General features: G+C 37.9%; 1 protein-coding gene across 2 annotated transcripts in view; it reads right to left on the reverse strand.

The window, feature by feature from the left end:
* The window catches only part of ikbkb (inhibitor of nuclear factor kappa B kinase subunit beta), a 35,717-nt gene that overhangs the window by 8,211 nt on the left and 6,854 nt on the right, over positions 1-20,652 (reverse strand). For both annotated transcript variants that reach the window (XM_026925785.3, XM_053235884.1), the window contains exons 3-13: positions 8,965-9,059; positions 7,249-7,366; positions 7,098-7,167; positions 4,723-4,811; positions 4,477-4,566; positions 3,601-3,725; positions 1,455-1,562; positions 918-1,128; positions 610-804; positions 380-494; positions 132-255 (exon numbers count right to left, since the gene is read on the reverse strand). In XM_026925785.3, the coding sequence (XP_026781586.1) occupies positions 132-255; positions 380-494; positions 610-804; positions 918-1,128; positions 1,455-1,562; positions 3,601-3,725; positions 4,477-4,566; positions 4,723-4,811; positions 7,098-7,167; positions 7,249-7,366; positions 8,965-9,059 (1,340 nt within the window). The remainder of the gene's footprint in view (positions 1-131; positions 256-379; positions 495-609; positions 805-917; positions 1,129-1,454; positions 1,563-3,600; positions 3,726-4,476; positions 4,567-4,722; positions 4,812-7,097; positions 7,168-7,248; positions 7,367-8,964; positions 9,060-20,652) is intronic.

The following is a 20,652-nucleotide window of genomic DNA, read 5'->3' on the forward strand; positions in this document are numbered from 1 at the left end:
GTAGACTTATTACTTAGACTTAGTACAGTATGCTGTGAAACAATGGTAAGAGCTAGTGACTTTGTAACATGCATGTTTGATCTCTCTTCCATTTGAAGTCATCTTTCTAATGTTTGTAATGTGCAGCTTACATGGCTGCCTTCTGGCCCTGCTGCAACTTCAGCCAGTCCTCCTTCAGTGCTCTTATGGTGTGCCAGGCTTGGCCATATGTGCGTCTTTGAGCACTGTAGGGCAACATGCGCTTTGGTTCTGTCTCTAATTGACAAATATACAAATAAACCCACATTAGGTTTTGCATTTATTGATTTACTTAGAAACCAAAACAAAACAAAAAACTTCTGAAGAAGAAAGAGAGATGGAGTATGTCAGACTGACTCACGAATGAATTGAATGTTTTCAGGGAGAATTCGAGGGATGAACTGAGGTTCATAGCTGCAGCATGAACGGTTGAAAAGAAAGACTAGCGGCATATCAGCCCGACGACCATCAACCAACTAATAAGCACACAACCAGAAATACCACAACTTACATAAAATCCCAGAAACATATGGAGTAACTGATTTCTTAATTTTTTTTTTTTAATTAAGTGTTCTTGGGCCCCTTACTCACAGTGTAATCTATAGCACACTGCATGATCTCATGATGAGGCTCCAGAGCAAGGCCTGCCTCCAACAGCAGCTCCTGACTAGCTGGAGGAATGTGTGTAGCTTGTGCAATTCGTGTCTGCAGGGATGCAACAGTCTCTCCATGCTGCACTGAGTATGTATAAATCTCTGCTGAGGTCATATTCAGCACATGGACTAGCTAGAGATATGTGATGAAAAACAATACAGCTTTTTAGTTGTCACATTAAATGATATTAACTTGCCTACAGATTTGTTGTCTTAGTCATGAACAAGACAAGAAAGAAACACAACCTTCAGATCTAGGATTTGGTCTAATTCCTCAAAGCAGATAGTGGATCCACTCTGTGGGTCTCTCCCTCCTTCCTCAGATTTCTTGCTCTTCTCCTCAGATTCTGTCCCATCCGGACTTTCTTTAGGGATCTGCTTAGTGTCTTTTCCTCTGGATTGAGGAGACCACCTCAGCATTAACTGCAGCCAACGCTCCAGCCTGCCAGCTAACAAACTAAACCACACACCCACCCACCCACCCACACACACACACACACACACACACACACACACACACACACACACACACACACACATAAGCATAATGCATAACAGCTTGTGACAGAAATGTGCAGTTTTACATCAAATCAAATCCGCACATTATGCAATGTGAACAGACAGTGGTAGTTTGGTATATTCTCCTGAAAGATATAAAGTTTGCTGATATCAGTGTCAGTACTGTATACTTTAGTAAAAAGTTAATATTAAAAGTTGGTTGAAAGTAAATCATACACTTAATTTGTTTTGTAAGCATATCAGTGCAACTGCTTTCCTACTCACGTGTTGAGGTTGTGGGGCCGTGGCAGGTGTTTGGAGAAATGCACCTCGCCGGCCAAATCCTCATAGACCACAACATCATCCTCATGCTTCTGCTTCAGCTTGTTGTGCCTAGACAGCAAATGTATGATATCATTTTAGCTAGAATTCTTAATATATACACTCACCATCAACTTTAATAGGAACACCTGTACACCTGCTCCTTTATGCAGTTATCCAATTAGCCAATCATGTGGCAACAAATCATGCAGATACAGGTCAAGAACTTCAGTTAATGTTCACATCAAAAATAAGAATGGGGAAAAAGCGTGATCTCTGTGACTTTAACCATGGCATGGTAGGCTGATGGGCTAGTTTGAGTATTTCAGAAACTGTTGATCTCCTGAGATTTTCACACACAACAGTCTCTAAAGAATGGTGCAAAAACAAAAAAACAATCAGTAAGCAACAGTACTGGGTGGAAACGACTTGTTGATAAGAAAGGACAGAGGAAAATGGCCAGATTGGTTTGAGCTGCCAGGAAGGATATAGTAACTCATATAACTTTACAACTTTACAACTGTGGTGAGCAGAAAAGCATCTCAGCATGCAAAAAAACATCAAACCTTGAGGTGGACGGGATACAATAGCAGAAGACCTTTATAACAGCTTTTAATGTCTTTCATATCTGAACAATGGTCATATACTGCTTTTTTCAAAAAAGGACTAGAGAGTCATAGCAAAACTTTGAATTCTATTTGGCTCTTTTCAAACTATTTTTCTGTCGATTTCATTTATGATTTTGTTTCTTGTCTTACTGCAGGATTCACATATCATTTGTAAATCGGTGGAATACTTTATTTTTTTGTAGATACGTTGTAAAACAGAGGTAAATTTTCTTACTTCTCCACTCAGAAACCAAGAGAGAAGCAAATATTTGTACTTAACTATAGTTAGAAATTCACTATTTAAAATACTGACGCACACTGCAAACATATTGAACTTTGAAAAAATTTTTTGCACATTTTGTAGTGTTACAACTTGTAAATAAAATGGACTTAACTGCATTTATATGCCATGAATATACACAAAATACCCCATTCTATATATGGAGCTCACCCCATACTGTGGGGGTGAAAATCAATATAGTTTGCAAAAATTATTAAATCCATTATTAAGAAACCATGAGGAGGTGGTCCATTAAAATCAGTCACAGAGATGGAGGGAATTAGTCAGAAAAGCAACCAAGAGGCCAAGAGTAACTTTGAGGGAGCTGGAGAGATCCACAGCTTAGACGGGCAACCACAGCATTAACACTCCAGAGAGCAGGCTTTACTGAAGATCGGCAAGAAGATATCCAGTACTGAAAAAAAACCCATACTAACTCCCATGTTTGCCAAAAGGCATACTGGAGACTCAGGTCTGTCTCTGGTCTGAGGCACCTCTAAAAAATTAACTAAGTGCTACATGCAGCAGAAACCAAATGTGATGGTAACATCATGTTGTGAGGTTGATTTCAATCACAAGGAACTGAGAACCTGGTGAGGGCTGAGGTCAAGGCTAGAGCCAAATACAGGGTCATCCTAGAAGCCTGTTCCAGTCTGCAAGAGACGTCATGGGTATTACTTTGGCCAAGTCAAAGCACAGACCTCAATCCATTTGAGATTCTATGGCAAGACTTTACAAATGTTCAACACTGGCCTCTGTTCATGTGTGCATTTTGTTTAATTAACCTTTGTGCCACAATAAAAAAAAAAACTGTAAACCGTAACGTTAGACATATTGTGTAAATCAAACAGTAAAAATTAAGTCCATGTCAGTTCCAGGCTGTAATACTACGTACTACTAATAAAACTAATGTACTGTACCAAAAATACTTATACAATTTAGTTAGCATAATGATATCACATATGTCACAAAATCAGGATTTGCAAAGAATATTATCTTAACCAAAAGAATCGTGAAATGCATATTTCTTGAAATGCAATATCTTGAATTTGCTTCCTTGAGTGTTTTCTGTTTGTCAAACTATTTGAAAAGTAATACCTTTAATTTGATATAAGATCCTAACAGAACAGTTCACAGACCTCTTTAGGCATAAAGCTTAAGCTTTGAGGCAAACTGGAAAAAATTCGTAAAACTAGTTAAAGCATTCTAGAATAATTGTTACCAGGGTACAGGCTGCCAGGTTGGCAGAAAAGGTCTGAAACCAGTGATGCACTCGAACACAAGAGTCCCAAAACTCCAATAATCCACTGTCACTGTGTACTTCTGCTGCTCCAACAACTCAGGTGCCTGAGGAGAAAGTGAAAGAATTTAGAGAATGTTCCACCTATCCAGAGGTCACTGAGTTCCTGCTCACATCCAGACTGCACTACAACCTGAGACCTAGGAGCTCCCTCTCTAGGGGTCTGCAAGGATCCTAATGTTCAATTTCTTATTTTTAAGACCTTCTCAATGACAAATAAAATCTGATTTATGACTGACCAAATTTGCAGTGGTGACATAGCAGACATAAAAATAAAAATAACACACATCAGGTCTATAGAATTCACAGCATTGAAGTATACTCAAAAATATGGAATGCAGTGAACATCAGAGCCCTTGGTCAACACAGGTTTTAACCAGCAAAAGCACTTGCTGTTCTCCAACCACTTTTGTTTAACGTTTTTTACATAACATATAAATATGCCTGTAGCCTAAAATCTAAGACCATGTAAATTTGAATTTAAGAAAATGTAATTTATTATGCCCTTTAATAACCATGAATTTATATTTCATATAAACTCATGATTTCACATGAGACCAGTAATTTAACAGTAATTTTGTGTGATAACTCCCAAATTGTCTACTTCCTTCACAGCAGGAGAGGAATTTCCACACTTGTTTGGTTACTGGGGGCTAAGGCACTGATGCTTGTAAAGCTGCTTTGAGACAATTTCTGTTGTAAAAAGTGCTGTAACAATTTAATTCTATTCTATTCCATTCTATTCTATACTCTGATCAATTCTTAAATTAAAACCAAATGAGAAAGAAAGACACCCACCAGATACTGCAGAGTCCCTACAAATGATGTGCACAGACTGCTCTGGTCTAGCTCTTTAGCATAGCCCAAGTCAATGATCTTATGAATTAACTGAAAGAGAAAAGTTGGGGGTAAGCTGGGAGAAACCTTTAGATGACAAAAATAAATTTAGATGGCATATATTTTTAGGTTAAAAAAATCTTCTAATACTTCAATTCTAACTCAAATACATGCATACACACATGCATACACACACCCATAACTAACCCTTTTCTCTCCCTGTTGGAGCACAATGTTCTCTGGTTTGAGATCTCTGTGAATTATCCTCTTCTTATGAAGGTATGTGAGGGCAGAGGCTGAAAAGAAATACCAAACAGGTCATTTAAAACCAGCCTGCACATGTACTCACCCACCGTTCTAAAACTGTACATTAAACTGGTTTCTTTTTTCCCAGGAAAATTCCATTAAGATAGAAGATTTCATTTTCAAATTTTACCTTTAAATATTAATGGTCATCATGATTATGAAACCTGTGATGTCACTACTTCTGTTATGTGTAACAGGAAGACCAATTAAATGACTTTAAGCTGTATTAAATACCAATCCATAACTCTGACTGACTAACACACAACTTCATTTTTTAACTTGTCAGGTTAGCCGCTCTTATAGCATATTTCCCATAGCATAACTTAAACATAGTTCAATATATTAAACAAAGCAACTTTTGACCTTCTCTGGATAACTTTTATGTAACTTTATCCTTTTATATAACTTTTATGCACCTTGAAATCATACCTTATTACTGGAATATAAAGTTACATTTTACTTCCCAAAACCCCTGAGAATTTGTGAAAATAGTCATGCTTCATTGTGCCTGTCCATATGTGAGGAATCAGAGAGAAAGGAAAGGGTAGCACAAGGTTTAATGATGACATGTAGTCAGTTTCTCAATTGTATTACACATCCTCTGAGTGAGGTCACTGTTTTGTTCTTGGTCCAGCAACGTATGCTGTAATGCATGTGTGTATGCTAGAGAGAAAGAGAGAGAGAGAGCTATAGCAGCTGTATCTTATTTCTGCACACTCTCAACCAGAAGGAAGTGTTACGGGATGATGACTAATCATCCGCAGTGACTAACGTGATGGGTCAATGAGAAATAGAAAAGTGACTGTGTGTGTGCGTGTGTGTGTGCGTGTGTGTGGTGTGAGGATGGGGATGGGGGTTAGTTGGGTGTGTGCGCAGTTGGGAGTGGAGTATACTATGTGTCATATACCTCACCATTAACCTCAATCCTTTAGGAGCTAAATCATTCTTCCTGGATATTGGCAGCGGAACATACAAAAAGATACATGATGTAATGCTAGTTAATTAGTCAACGTAAGTGTAGAGAGACCTACAGTATGCTGGCCATTCTTTTGAAAGAGGGCTAATGTGTTATCTCTCATGAGTCTAACATAGGAAGACAATAAAGACAATGAACTAAAATGGTTAGTACCAGTGACTGCTGGTCATGATATTGAATGGGAAGACTAACAAAAAATTCTACAACCATCCAGTAACTTGCTGCTACTATTACCATTAGAAATTAGCCTTACAAAATGCCATCTCTTTGTGGACTTAAACTATTCTACAGAAACAGATTCGGAGCAGCATTTGTGGGCACACAAAATGTACAATCCCCTCCAAAAGGGATCTCCAAAATATTGGAATGGCAAGGCCAATTCTTTTGTTTTTGCTATACACTGAAGATATTTCAGTTAAAATCAAAAGGTGAATATGAGAAGGTAGATGAGAATTTCAGGTTGTATTTCCTGCTATTTACATCTAGATGTGTTAAACAACTTAGAACATGGCACCTTTTGTTTGAACCCACCCACCCCATCAAATTTCTCCGGAGAGGGCAGGTGGGGTTGAAGTCTGACACTCACCCTACTGCAAACAAAACAAAAACAGAAAGGTTCGTGAAAATGTAAACCAAAGGTGGAACTAAAGGCGTAAACTTAATCAGGAGTTTAAAGTCTTTTGCCAGAAACAAAGACTGAGCACATGAGAGCCACTTTAGTAGCCATGAGTCCAGGTGTAGCTCATTGCTCCTGATTACTTTGGAGCGGTTCTGTGCCTTCCTCTGGTGGCCAAAGACACAGCCCCAGGCTGGGCTGTTATATATACATAATGAATTCTATTTACTCCTAGTTTCTCTTCTAAAGGCAGAAAATTAATTATGCCTGCTATTTCACATGTCTTTTAAATTACTACTAACGATGTGTTATAGATGTGTCAGTGAAGCAGGTTTAAATAAATTAGCTCCAATGGACACTAAGTCTAGAGGGCATTTGACCATGTGTAATCACTTGACCCGACTCTCACTGATAGGCTGCATGAATCTATAGACTGGGCTTGAAAAACACCAGCCTCTACTTTATACTTGTACTGGTGCAATTGTTTTTGGTTCCACAAAACTAAGCAATTTCTTAACAGCAAATAATAACATGGATGGCAAGGGTGGACCCTTATTCTTTTTTTCTTGAAAGCGCAGGAGAACTAAGCTCTACTAGCTTATTTATACTAGCCAGCTCTAGTTATTACAATGTCACTAATCAGCAGTTTCATTATGTGTGTTTTTTTTCTCTTTGTATACCCACATATATCTCGCAGCAGGATCAGAACGGAGCCTTCTCTCATTCCACAGCAGTTTTCCAGTAGGTTGAGATACTATACATGCATAAAAAAGAAGTTACAAAGGCAGAGTCTTAAAGGCATACATATTGCATCACACATTATACATTAATGCACCTTGCGAAGGTCTCCTCCTTGGCAGTACTCCATGGCCAGCAGAGGCAGGTCATTAGTGGCTAATTTCTGCAACTCCTCAGGGACCTCTCTTGCTGCCACCACATTTACATGATCCAACCTGAGAAAGGAGTCAATTAATTGGTAATAGGTTATTCGACCATAACTAATAATAAGATCATAGTAACCTCAGTGGTTCAGATCATCAGTTGCAAAACCATGTATTAATAAACATTAATTACCCAAATTTGGCTGGGCCTGACTTAGATTAATATCCAAAAACAAAAAAGGGACAAATTAAATTAAAGGTTAATAGACACCAAACTGGCCAAAAGAGACCAGCTTTGGGAAAACCTTGCCACACACAGGAATGATGTCTTCCAAATACTTATGTTATCACTGTTATCATAATACCCTACTGTACATGTAAGGCCTAAGTGCATCATAGCCACATGTAAAGCTCCAAAAACTTCCTTTCACATTGTCACTGGCAGTTTCAGCTATTATGTTTAACTGCTTAGCCTTCATGAAGTTTTCAATGTTCTTCCATTGCTGACATTGAAGGTGTTTTATGGGAAAATATTTTTAGGTATTTTTTTTTATAAACAAACATTTTATTAGTTAAAAATACTACTGAAAATTTACTGAAAATTATTTTAGGAAAACCTGGAATGTAAACAACATCAACATTTATTTTTAATGCATTAATTGTTTGCTTTTTCTTCTTGGTATCTTGCATTTTTCTATTCATGTGCGTTTGCTGCGAACAAAAATGTGGGGAAAAAAACTGTGTGTGTGTGTGTGTTTTGAGATGAGTTGCCACTTTGGGTGTGGAAAAATATTTGGATCTAGAGTGTGGATTTATGTGCAGTGGAATAACTTGTGGTTATACTGGTGCTTGTATTTTTGTGTATGTGGGTGTGACTTTGAATCTGTGGTTTTAAAACAATTCTATGGCAAATAGCTATAACAAACTAACATGAAAATGTTATATAATGTTATAATAGGAAGGTACTGGCTACAGCTGGTTAGTGCAACTGCATACGTGTGAGGAAAACCTCAGTAGGATCTGTTTTTTTTTTTAATCTATCTTATAGTTTTTTGCATAACTATAAAATTAAGAAACAAAAATCAAAACATACAATAAAAAGGAACCATATGACACAGGCACTGTATCAAAGATATAGCTTAAATCCTTTCCACTTTGTTTTCTTCCATGATTAGACAGAAAACAAAATAATGAGCCTTATAAAATCCTGAATATGGTGGCTTCCAACATTTACAGCCAGCTTTGTTGGGTGTTTTCAACAGTGGTGGGACCTGTAAATTTGATCCTCTTAATTTTTTCCCTTTCCCTCTGCTCCTAAATCACATATATAGCTGATAAACAACTGAAGTTTTACATGGGTTCACAAAAGTAGAATTCATTATAGTGATATTTATATATGCAAGGTAAATATAGAAACACTTATTGTTTATATGATGGCAAAACAGCCATTGGGAAATCTGTCCATAAAATTGACATCTCAAAGCCAGATTTACTTTACAGGACAATAGGTGCTGATGAAATAATCAGAAGGTTACAAACTCAAGAAAATGTCACTGTTGTAGATTATTAATGAGTGTACTTAAAAGGCTTTCTGCTGTAGTAACAACATTAAAGTCTTAACTGAGAGCATATTCATACTCACAGATACATGAAGACACAAATATTCTCACCGCTTCATAATCTGGATCTCCAAACACCATCTTTCCTTATTCTTAGCACTCAGTTCTTGACGACACTGCTTTATAGCAATCTGATCACCTGTGTCCTGCACAAGCATTCATAAACAAACACACATACACAGAAGCAAAGAGAAACAAAAAAGAGAGAGAAATTTCTTACAAAATATACACCAACCATATAAAAGATTTATAGGTCATGAAACTGTCTAGGGAGAATAATATAAGCACAGTTTAAAAAATAAGTTTTAATTAGTATCACTGTTGTATCTGTTTCTGACAACAGCAACATGATGTTGCCTGAACTCTGAAAAGACATATATGCATTAGTTGCTTGGTATAATTCAGTGTTCAATAAATATAAATTTATTCCAGAATAAGTTTCTCTAAATAACTCTACTAGTGATGTACTGGAATGAGAATTCAAGACCCAAAATCAAAATTCAAAACGCTATATGCCACAACTAAACAACTAAAACTAATGTAGCAGATGTTCTAAATGTGTTAACTGCCCTCTTGCACATACACATTTTCTCATTTCTGTGATTGTTGGTTTAGTAAATATAACATGCACATATGTTAAATATTCATTTTCACTGTCAGATTATGCCATACCACTGTATATGATCATATGAAGTTTGTTAATCCACCAAGATTTGAACTCCTATGCTCTGTGCCAGTTCTTATATACTTTATGTACTTTGTTAGACTGAAAATATTTCAGACTAGATGAGGCCACAGTCAGCTGCAAAAGGCTATGCTGGGAAAAAGCTTGTTTAATTTTCTTTTGCCTTAATAGACCATTTAAACGTTGATATCACTTTCTATGAAATGGAGAGGTGTGTTTTATCCCACATCTCTCCCAAAGGAATTTGTCTCACAGTTTTTTTTTGTTTTGTTTTTTTTTTGACCTTTAAAGCTAAATCAAATTTAAATAAAATACTTTCACTGTGGCACAGTGAATTCAGGTGCGACCAAACTGTAAACCTGAACAAGTCAGTAGAACTCAAAAGAATTAAGGCAAGGTTGCCTTAATATTTTTACATTATAAACTTAAATGTCAGAATTTTCTTCAACTTGCAGTTTTAACTACACACATATATTTTAAGTGGGTACTGCTTAACTTAATCAGTGTATATAACTCAAAATATTTATTTTTATTACTCAATACAATCAAGTAACAATAGGTAAGGGTATTTTACACTAAATATGCAATGTTGCTAAACATTAATCCAATGCAATTAAAATTAAATGTAAAATAATTGCAAATCAAAACCAAAGACTTATAATACTCAAGTGACTACTTACAAATTTTACTGATTAAATTAACCAAGTTTTATTAACTCAAAAGACACATGCCATAGAAAATTAAAACAAATCACTTGCTTCCAATCCATTTGTTACTGTTATTTTAAAAAAATGTTAGAAAATGATCAAAACATATCTCAGTGATATCTCAGAAAAGTGCTTTTTATGACAATTTACCACAATATCAAAATTATCTCATCATATTGCATTATAAATCTGAAACAACTAGGCTTGTGCTACATTAATTTATCCTTGCTCAAAAAACAATTTAAAAAACATAATGATACAATTTAAATATAAAATCAGTTGTCCAATATACTTTAAGCCATGTAAAACATTTTTGGAAATTCAAAAGTGCTGGTTAACTCTGGGATAGCTCAACAGGTTTCAGCAGGGTGGTAGTAAACAGGATCTTTGGTGTTTGATGTCAAAAACAATGGAAAGTAGTGGAGCCAAGGTAGACCAAGGTCTATCTCATTAAATGACTCTGAAATGAGAAAAAGAAAGATAGAACAAAATCAGCTTAGAATGCTACTCTAAAAAGGTGTTTGGACAAACAGAAGACACAGTTCATCTAGACTGATGCTGAGCGCAAATATTTAAGTCTTTTTCATTTCTTCAGGTTTATATATGTACAGTCAGGTCCATAAATATTTGACATTGGCAAAGTTACTGATATTTTAGCTGTCTACCACAGTATATTGGAGTTGAACTGAAATAATGACTTTCAGCTTTAAATTGAGGCTATTTACATCCAAATCAGGTGAATGGTGTAGGAATTACAGCACTTTTTATATTTGGGCCCCTTGCCCCCTTTTTAAGGGACCAAACATAATTGGACAATTAGCTGCTCAGTTGTTCCATGGTGTGTTATTCCCTCTTTATTTCACTTACAAGTAAGATCTAGAGTTGATTTCAAGTGTAGCATTTGCATTTGAAATCTGTTGCTGTTAACTCTTAATTTGAAGTCCAAAGAGCAGTCTCTGCCAGTGAAGAAAGCCATCATTAGGCTGAAGAATTAAAACAAACCCATCAGAGAGATGGCAAACACATTAGGTGTGGCCAAATCAACTATTTGGTACATTCTTAAAAAGAAAGAACACGCTGGTGGCTCAACAACACCAAAAGGCCTGGAAGACTACAGAAAACTGTTCACGGTGTGGGTGTGTTCACTACTGTGTGTGTGCACTTGGATGGGTTAAATGCAGAGCACAAATTCCGAGTATGGGTCACCATACTTGGCCACAAGTCACTAATAAAAGAAAAGAAAAGAAAAGAAAACAACAGTGGTATATGACATGGTGAAGTAAACCCCCTTCGCAATAGTTGGCCAGATTAAAAACACCCTCCAGGAGGTTTGTTTTTGTATCAATGTCAACAATCAAGAGAAGCCTTCACCGGAGTAAATACAGAGGGAGGATTTACCACAAGATGTAAACCATTGGTAAGCCTCAAAAACAGGAAGACCAGATTAGAGCTTGCCAAAAAAAAAAAATCTTTAAAAAGCCTGTACAGTTCAGAAACAATAGGCTATGAAGAGACGAGACAAAATAAACTTGTACTGGAATGATGGGAAGAGAAGAGTATGGAAAAGGGAATGAATTGATTATGATCCGAAGCCTACCACCTTATTTTATGGCGTGGGCGTGTATGGCTGCTAATGGAACTGGTTCCTTTGTATTTATTGATGATGTGATTGCTGACAAAATCATAAGGATGAATTTTGAAGTGTACAGGGCTATATTATCTGTTCAGATTCAGCCAAATGCTTCAAAACTCATTGGATGGTGCTTCACACTGCAAATGGACAATAACCCAAAGCATACTTTGAACCCATTTTTTTTAAAGCAAAGAAGTGCAATGTTTTGCAATAGCAAAGTCAAACACCTGACCTGAATCAAATTAAGCATGCATTTCACTTCCTGAAAGCAAAACCGAGGGCAAAGTGCCCCAAGAACAAGCAGGAACTGAAGACAGCTGCAGCATTACCAGAGAAGAAACCCAGCATCTGGTGATATTTATGGGTTCCAGATTTCAGATATTGACTGCAAAGGATTTGCAACCATGTTTAAAAATGACAAATTAATTTATTATTATGTTAGTTTGTACAATTACATTTGGTCCCTAGGTGGACCACATATAAAAAGTGCTGTAATTCATACACAGTTCACCCGATTTGGATGTAAATACCCTTAAATTAAAGATGAAATTCTGCATTATTTTGTCACTTATTCATTATTTAATTTAAATTACAATATACTGTGGTAGGCAGCTAAAATTACAATAACTTTGTCAATGTTCCAAATAATTATGGACCTGATTGTATAAGACAGACACCTGTCATATAGGAAATTCATTTGCAGGTTGCAGAAATTCATTTATTATTCATTATGCATAATACATACCACTATAATATGCTGCATTTTAACTTCCAGAAGCAAATGGCAAGATTAAAAGCAATTTCTGTCCCTTCTGCTCAATCTACTCGATCTTAACTTTAGGCTATATAAAATAAAATGTGCACATTTAACACTATTTGAATTATGGTTTCGGATTTATTTATTTATTTTCAAATCAAATTTTAGTTAACCATCATCAAATCACATATATTTAGGGTCATTATGTGTTTTAAAACTTCAGTTTACACTAACTGCCTAGGTTAGCTGCCTAGCTAGCTAACCAAATATTACCTCCATCTAGCACTGCAGTTCATGTCAAAAAAGGAAATGAACTTACGCATTTTGGACCAAGTATACAAGTTGAGTGAAATGTCAAAAATAAATTACTTTATTTTAGTTTGCAATAGCTAAGCTATTCAAATGTAACGTTTAATTCCTAAAGGAACTTACCATTTTGACTGCAGTTCTGTTCTTGAGTCTTGGTGGTGAAGTTTAAGTCTTTCTTGGCGCACGCTTTGTGTGTGATCATATCAGCACGGGGCTGATTGACTTCCTTAGAATTTCAATAACCGAATGTTAGACATGCTCTCTGTTTCAATAAATGCAAGAATGGCAAAGACTTACCAAGTAATTCAGTTTCAAGCAGTTCTGTTAGGTTGGCTTTAACCTTTGATTGCAAGCAGGCAAGCTCTTCTTCAAGCATCTTAATGTTACTTTAGGTCGCGTTAGCTTGCTAGATATATTGACAAGTTTAACATAAAGCTTACAAATTCCACACTAATCATAAATTAATAACAAATCATAAATTAAATCTAAATAATGTAACATACATATTACAACTAAATTTACACATACAACTGACACAAAATATATATCAGAAAAAAACAGCAAACCCCAAAACGAACTGCCATCTTTCTTGAAGAAAATCCCCAATGGCTGGCTTGATGTCTATTAATATGATTTCAGAAGTAATGCTGCTTAAACTCGTACAATGCAAGGTAAGGTAAATCTATGAAAAGCTACTTTTACTTAAAACTGCAAACACAACCCACTAACTTTAAAAAAGAAATGGTTGAAGATAATTGACATTCAATTTAGTATAACTTTTGGGTATAAGTTAAGTTTTTTTTTACTCAATCCAATTAATTAATTTCAACATTAGGGTTTACAGTGCAGCTGTGTGAAAAAGCGCTTTCAGAGACATGGCTGCACATCACAATCCAACAGTGGTGGAAAGTGTATGTGGTGTAAAGAGTACAAAACACACTGACTTGAGTAAAAGTATTACTCCTGTAATGATAATGAGCAGAAGTAAAAGTAGTGATCAATAAAATTGTAATAAAATTGTCCTGTGAACAACAGGGCGAGTGCTAGGACAACTCTGACCAAGGGATGAACTCTCTCAGCCCAGGAAACCCCCAATCAAACCCACTGATTTAGGCCATTGACAGGACCAAATGGCTGGCACAAGGGATAACACCCCAGGATGCTCTAGTGCATTAGTAAATCTAATGATCAGGAAGCCGTGGGCTGGGGAAGGAGGGGGGTGAATCACTACAGGGGGCCTCAGGAAAGAGGTAAAGCAGGCTCCTCAAGGAATGAGACATTTTCATCCTTTTTGATCCTCGGAATTCTTGTCAATCAACAGCTTCAGGGAGAGTTCTCGTCAATCAACAACTTCAGGAGACTTTGTCATCCACTGGGAGAGATCCCAGCTTTCAAGACCACGACATGTTCTCTCTCTACTCCACTTGCTCTGAGCCTCAGCCTGTAATGACCAGTTCCTGCACAGTCTCCCAACTCCAGTCATGACAGTGCCAAGAGCCGCCTCCATGGTCATCAAGCGCTCCCCTACAGTCCGTCAACGAGACTCCGCCGGTGCGCTCTTCATTCCATTCACCATCCTGATTCGTCTCCCGAGACCCTACTCAAAAGCCAGCCAGACCACCGATGAATCAACATTGCCTGAAAACCCCTCCAGACAACGACGGAACGAGGGAATCCCCATCTAAAGTGACCAAACGCAAGTACAGTACCTCCAGATTCTAGTCGAAGCTGATGCATTTAATAAAGCCCTTCTAAAATAAAACGAAATTTAAATAGTTGTTGACAGTTCGTTCAGGACACTTTATAAGAATAGCATATAAGATCTTTATAAGATCCCTGTCAGACTTAATAAGATACATTAAGTTCAACTTATTGGTGGACAAATAGTTGGTCAGCTGTTGAAATATTAAGTTCGCAAAATTTCCCCCTTTTAGCTGATCTGCTTGTTTCCCCTACATATTTTGGTGGAGAATGTGGGCAGTTTAATCTAAATTATATGCATGGACCAAATCACCGGTTTGTATCTTTTCTATTATTCCGGATGATAGATCAGAGACAGAAAAGACGAGACTAATGTGTTAATGTGTACATATATAATTTGTGCCGGCTTGTTTGAATGGAGCAAAAGCGAGAAAGCTAAAACTGCGTTAATTAAAAGTCGCCCTTGCCAAAACATCTCCTCACAGTGTGGTAGGGATAGAATTGAGCAGGTTCCTCAGTTTTTTTCCTAAAAGACCTTATGTTGTAGCTAAGTTGATATATTGTGAGTTCCAGTGTTATTCAAATAGCTGTCTGACTCCCTGTACTGACCAAGGAATATCAGTCATTGTTGAACTGCAGTAATTAAAAGTTGCCCTTGCCAGGATGAAGAAATCTCTTCACAGTGTGGTTGGGAGTGTTGCTCAATTTATTCCTAAAAGGCCTTGTGTTATAGCTAAGTTGATGCCATTGTGTGTTCCAAGGCCATTCAAATAGCTATTTTACTCCCCAGGGTTAACCATTAGAGTAGCTTACTAATGATTGCCCTTTTGTGTCTGCTTGCTGAGTAGATTTTGAGAACTACGTCTGGCCCGGAATTTTACGATCACATTAAACTGTTGTTAGTGCAGTGTGCCTGTAATTTAGATAAAGGGTTATCTCATTGTAGTGAATTGAGATTGTTAAGCACCATGCCTTCAAAGGGGCTACAAGTGTGCCAACATTTCATGTAAAGTGCTGAAAATTGTGTGCATGAAGCAGTCTATTACTAAACTGTTGTTTACACTGGTTGCTATAATGATGATCAAGCATGGAAGTCCTAGGAGACTCTTTTGGGGCAACTCTGAACTGCATATGTGCAGCCTACACATGCCATATTGTAAACTAACTCTCCGTTGTAGCTAAGCTAACTCGAAGCAGTAGTATTTACTTTTGGGTTTATGCTAATACCATTAGACTGAAACATTAGGGGTTAGCAATTAGCATCCTGTGGCTTGAGAACCATTGACTATAGCTGGTGTTTTGAGCAATGCTGAAGTGATCAACCCTCATACTTCTTTCTCACTCCCCTGTCTCCCTTACTCTTCTTTCTACTTACTGCTTCCTCTTTACTCCTTTAACCAAATACTGACACATAAGCATTTGTTGTGTTCAAGTTAAATTTAATAAAGAGATTAAAGTTAACTGAAAACACTCCCCTTCCCTATCTAGTTACAGTCACACAAATATTATTTTATTACATCATTGCTAAGGCAAACGATTTTGCAATCATTTCTTCCACTTGTGAGTTCTTGGCAGCCTGGCCCACCTGGCTCTGAGTCACCCACTACACCTGCTGGGAGGTGGAATGCTTGCCACCGCCACCGGTTCAGCATATTGACACCACTTTTAGACATTAGCAGTTGGACACTCCAATTTGCCAGGTCAGCATGCCACCTCTGAGAAGGGGGCTCTGACTGTTCCACTTTGAGTGTGGTCCTTTTGTGCTAAAAGTCTTATAGTGTGGTACATAGTGGGTCTGGGTCCTCACTGGTAGTGTGAACGAAGGATGGCCAGAAGAGGGGTGTTCTTGCTTGGCGAGTTTCCCTTGGATAGGAACCACTCCCAAAGGCCCTGCAATAGGAGACACGGCTATACCTCATTTGTAAGTTGTGAAAGAGACCAGGACTTGTTTCCACTGAGTTTATTTCTTGTATATGATCATGTGTTAACTGTGGAACAGTCTCACACAGCAAGGCTTAGTCCTAGACTCGGGGCAACCTGCCAACTGAGCCAGTCTGATTCCTTTCACCATACTTTTACTAGTTCTGCCTTCTGTGTTCGGCTACCCCATCTTTTCCCCATCTTTTCAACCTATCCAGAAACCAAGCTTGTGGAAACCATCAACAAACTTTTAAAGAAAAGGAAAATTTTCCAAAAGATTTCCACAGAAATTGTGGTAAAAATAACCTTAATCAAACCCCTCTGTATTCACCCTATACTCATTCCACACTCCATTCCCTGCATTCATTTACTTCACCTAAATTTGGCATCCTATATATATATATATATATATATGTGTGTGTGTGTGTGTGTGTGTGTAAACAACCTCACCCCTTTGAATCACTTTCAAAAGCATTCATGATAAGCGGCCCAACAGTGTCACATAACAGGTGTACGGTGTCAATCCCCCAGAATTAAAAGGAAAGTTAGAACTATTGTTATTATTTCTGCATCTTTTCTCCCCAGAGAGATAAGCCTATAATAATAGCATTTCCTAACCTTGAAAAAAAAAACTTTAGTCTTTCATTCTGTCTTATCCTAGTGAACAGGAAGGTTCTTCTTTCATTGAAAAAAGACTCTCTCTCTTCTTTTCCCTTCTCTATTTTATTTTGTTCTGGTAGTTAGTTGTTAACATGTTTGCAGGAGAAGAGACTTTAGCTCACTAAGACCACAAGTCATCACCACACTGCCACTAGAGACTCACAGTCACTGCAGCAACACGTAGCTTAGTCTTTAATATGCTGTCAAGACCCATGTCATTCTCTCCCACATCAGGTTCCCCCAACATGGCCCATAATTGTACAGCCACAGACATCAAGGTACCCAAAGCAATGCACCTGGGATGGCTGATCAGCCACGCATTCCATGACTTCCAACTCACCGTTACACGTCATAGGCCCCACACCAGAACAGCTACTGCCAGAAGGAAGATGACACAGTGTTCACAGCACCCTGCAGAGCCATTACTATCGCTTCCATTCTGGTAGTAACCAAAGAAAACATCTGCAGGATAGACAGTCCCAATAGCAAGTGATGAGCCAGACAGAGCTTTTGATCTCACATGAGGAAACTCTAGGATTGATAGTCAGTTTTATGTCTTACATGGATGCTGACAGCAGCAACCTCAGTGGTAAAACCAGAGGCATAGCAACAGTACAGGCAAGGCAAGCAATTGATTAGGGCCCCAAGTTTTGAGGGGGGTCCCCATAAAGCTAACACTAAGTCCAAGAAAATGTCAAAGTGCAGAACTTCCCCAAAACCTCTGATGGGTAATGTACAATGCTATACCAGGAACTTCCCGAAAGGGGGCCCCATCTTGCTTGCATGTTGGACTTAATTGTCACTCTCTTCAAAATTAAGAGAACTTACCTGTCTGGAAGCCAGAAAACCAGCGGAGGAAAAGAGGAACCAGAACTGTGGTAAGTAGTGAAGATAATTTAATAATGAAATAATTAAGGATGACAAAGGTAGGCTGAGTTATCAATTAATGTAATGCTAGCCCAACATCATTTTGGCAATCTAGCAGTTAGGTAGGAGTTGTTGCTTGATTTGCAACAATTAAATAATTAAATAAAATTAAAGAATTAAATAAAGCCCTCAGAATTATTTGAATATAAAAAAAAATCTAAAAACTGCCTAATTGAAAGTATTCACTCCTCAGTATGAATTGTCCTTTTGCAGCAATTACAGATTTGACTGAAACAAGTTCTGCTCAATTTGATTATATTTGGCTCCATCCATGTTGCCTGTGATAGCAACAAGCTTTCTAGTTACTCCTGCTGAAAAGCAACTCTAAAGCATGATGCTACCACCAACATGCTTGATCACAGGAATGGTGTTACTTGGGTGTTGGGCTGTAACATTCTGCTTTGACTTTAGACCTAGTGGCTCAACTTTAGTCTCATCAGACCACAAAATCATTTTTTTCAAAAGCTGTCAGATTTTCTAATATGGGCTTTCTCAGAAGTTGCTTCCTTATGGCCACTCTCCCATTAAGGCCAGCTCTGTGAAGAGCTGATGATATTGTTGAGCTCTGCACATGTTCTCCTATGAACTCTGCACTCTATTCAGTGTTCTAGCTGGACTCTTGGACACTTCTCTGTCTTGCCCAGGCACTCCATATCAGGCACTTTGACCTGATATTGGTCTGGGTTGTCTGAGATGTTTTTTCCTTTGTTATACTGGATTTCAGTATTCCCCTAAGGATCAAAGCTTTCCCAATGTTTTAATAACCTTCTTCATTTTTTTTCCTCTTAACAACTTCATCTCAAAATTCAAGGGCAATTCCTTGGTCTTCATGGCAATAGGACCAAGAGAGGTAAGCATGCTGGCGTCCTGTGCCCTTGCGAAAAAGGCATTCCAACCGTCCTCTCCCCAGCATTCTACTAACCAACATCAAGTCACTGGATAACAAACTATCTGTACATGAGAATTAAATTTCACCACGACATCAGAGAATGTAATGTACTGTCTTTCACTGAGATGTGGCTCAACACGACAGTTCCTGACTTGGCCGTTACACCACCAGAATTTAAAGTCCACCGCCAGGACTGAACATCAGATTCAGGGAAAATCTGAGGTGGAGGAATATGTTTCTTGTTTCTTGTTCATTGGGGCACTGGCACTGTTTTTTTAGCAAATTACTGTTGTCCAAACCTGAAACTTTTGACCATGAAAGTTCGTCCCTTCTACCTCCCCAGGGAATTCAGCTTGGTCATTCTAACCTGTGTGTACATCCCACCGCAAGTGGAAAAAGGACATGCACTAGACTATCTCTACACAGTAAACAGACTTGAGAATTCACAGCCCGAGGCTGCATTCATTGGCATTGGGGATTTCAACAGGGAAAACATGAAAAAATTCCTAATCAAAATATCTAAATATTACCAACACATTGATTTTCCCACACACAGTGAGCTAACCATTGCTACTCAGCAAAAAACGACTGTTACGAAGCCATCCCTGTCCAGCCATTGGTAAATCAGATCACAATAGCATTCTTCTACTGCCAAAGTACAGACAAAGGCTAAAACAGGAAGCTTCATTTTGCAAAATGGTCCATCAGTGGAAAGGAGGAGTCCATTAGCAAGCTAAAGGACTGCTTTGAAACCACAGACTGGAAGCTGAGGCTGCAGAGAGAGACATCAATCTCTATGCGGATTCTGTCGTCAGCTGCATCAGTAAGTGCACCGATGAGATCATTCCAAAAAACTCTGCTCATGCATTTCCCAAACAAAAACCATACTGAGAGAGCTCTAACCCCAGTGCATGTGGAGTGGCCTGCGTGCCATGACAGAGTACAAAGGGAGCAATAACAGCCACTGTATGATACTACCTCTGGTGCCGCTGCCTAGTCTGTAAGAAGAGGTCGAGCTCATAATGAATATTAAATGGAAATATTGCTACACACGATACGCACAGCAAATTAATCTTGACAGTATTTTGTATCGCAATATTCAAGACAATGATATTCTGTCTCATGCCTAATCCAGAGCCATCTTCTGTATAGATTTTTTGCACGTGTGTCTTACTCACTGCTGCTGTGTGGATGGTTTTACATAGATAAATAAGAATCTAAACAGAGATTTTTATAAAGCTCCTTTGTGGCAATATCTGTTGTTAAAAGCACCATACAAATAAAATAGAATTAAATTGAACTGAACACTGATGTAGCTGATATTGCAAGCATCAAGGAATCTTTTATTTAGCATCAAAGCATTTATTATTTGTCATGGATCTGTCCCCTGCAGCATGTACCCAGCACTCCAACTCTTCTGAGTACTGACACCTGCTGCTGGTTTCTGGACTCAGAGTATATACGTATAAGCCACCTCTTCTCAACCTTTCTTTGTGAGGGCTTACACCTACTCATGTGTTTGTTCCCTTGTCGAGCCCTTGTCTCATCTAT

This window comes from Pangasianodon hypophthalmus, chromosome 8 (genome assembly GCF_027358585.1).
Source record: "Pangasianodon hypophthalmus isolate fPanHyp1 chromosome 8, fPanHyp1.pri, whole genome shotgun sequence".
Taxonomy (NCBI): domain Eukaryota; kingdom Metazoa; phylum Chordata; class Actinopteri; order Siluriformes; family Pangasiidae; genus Pangasianodon; species Pangasianodon hypophthalmus.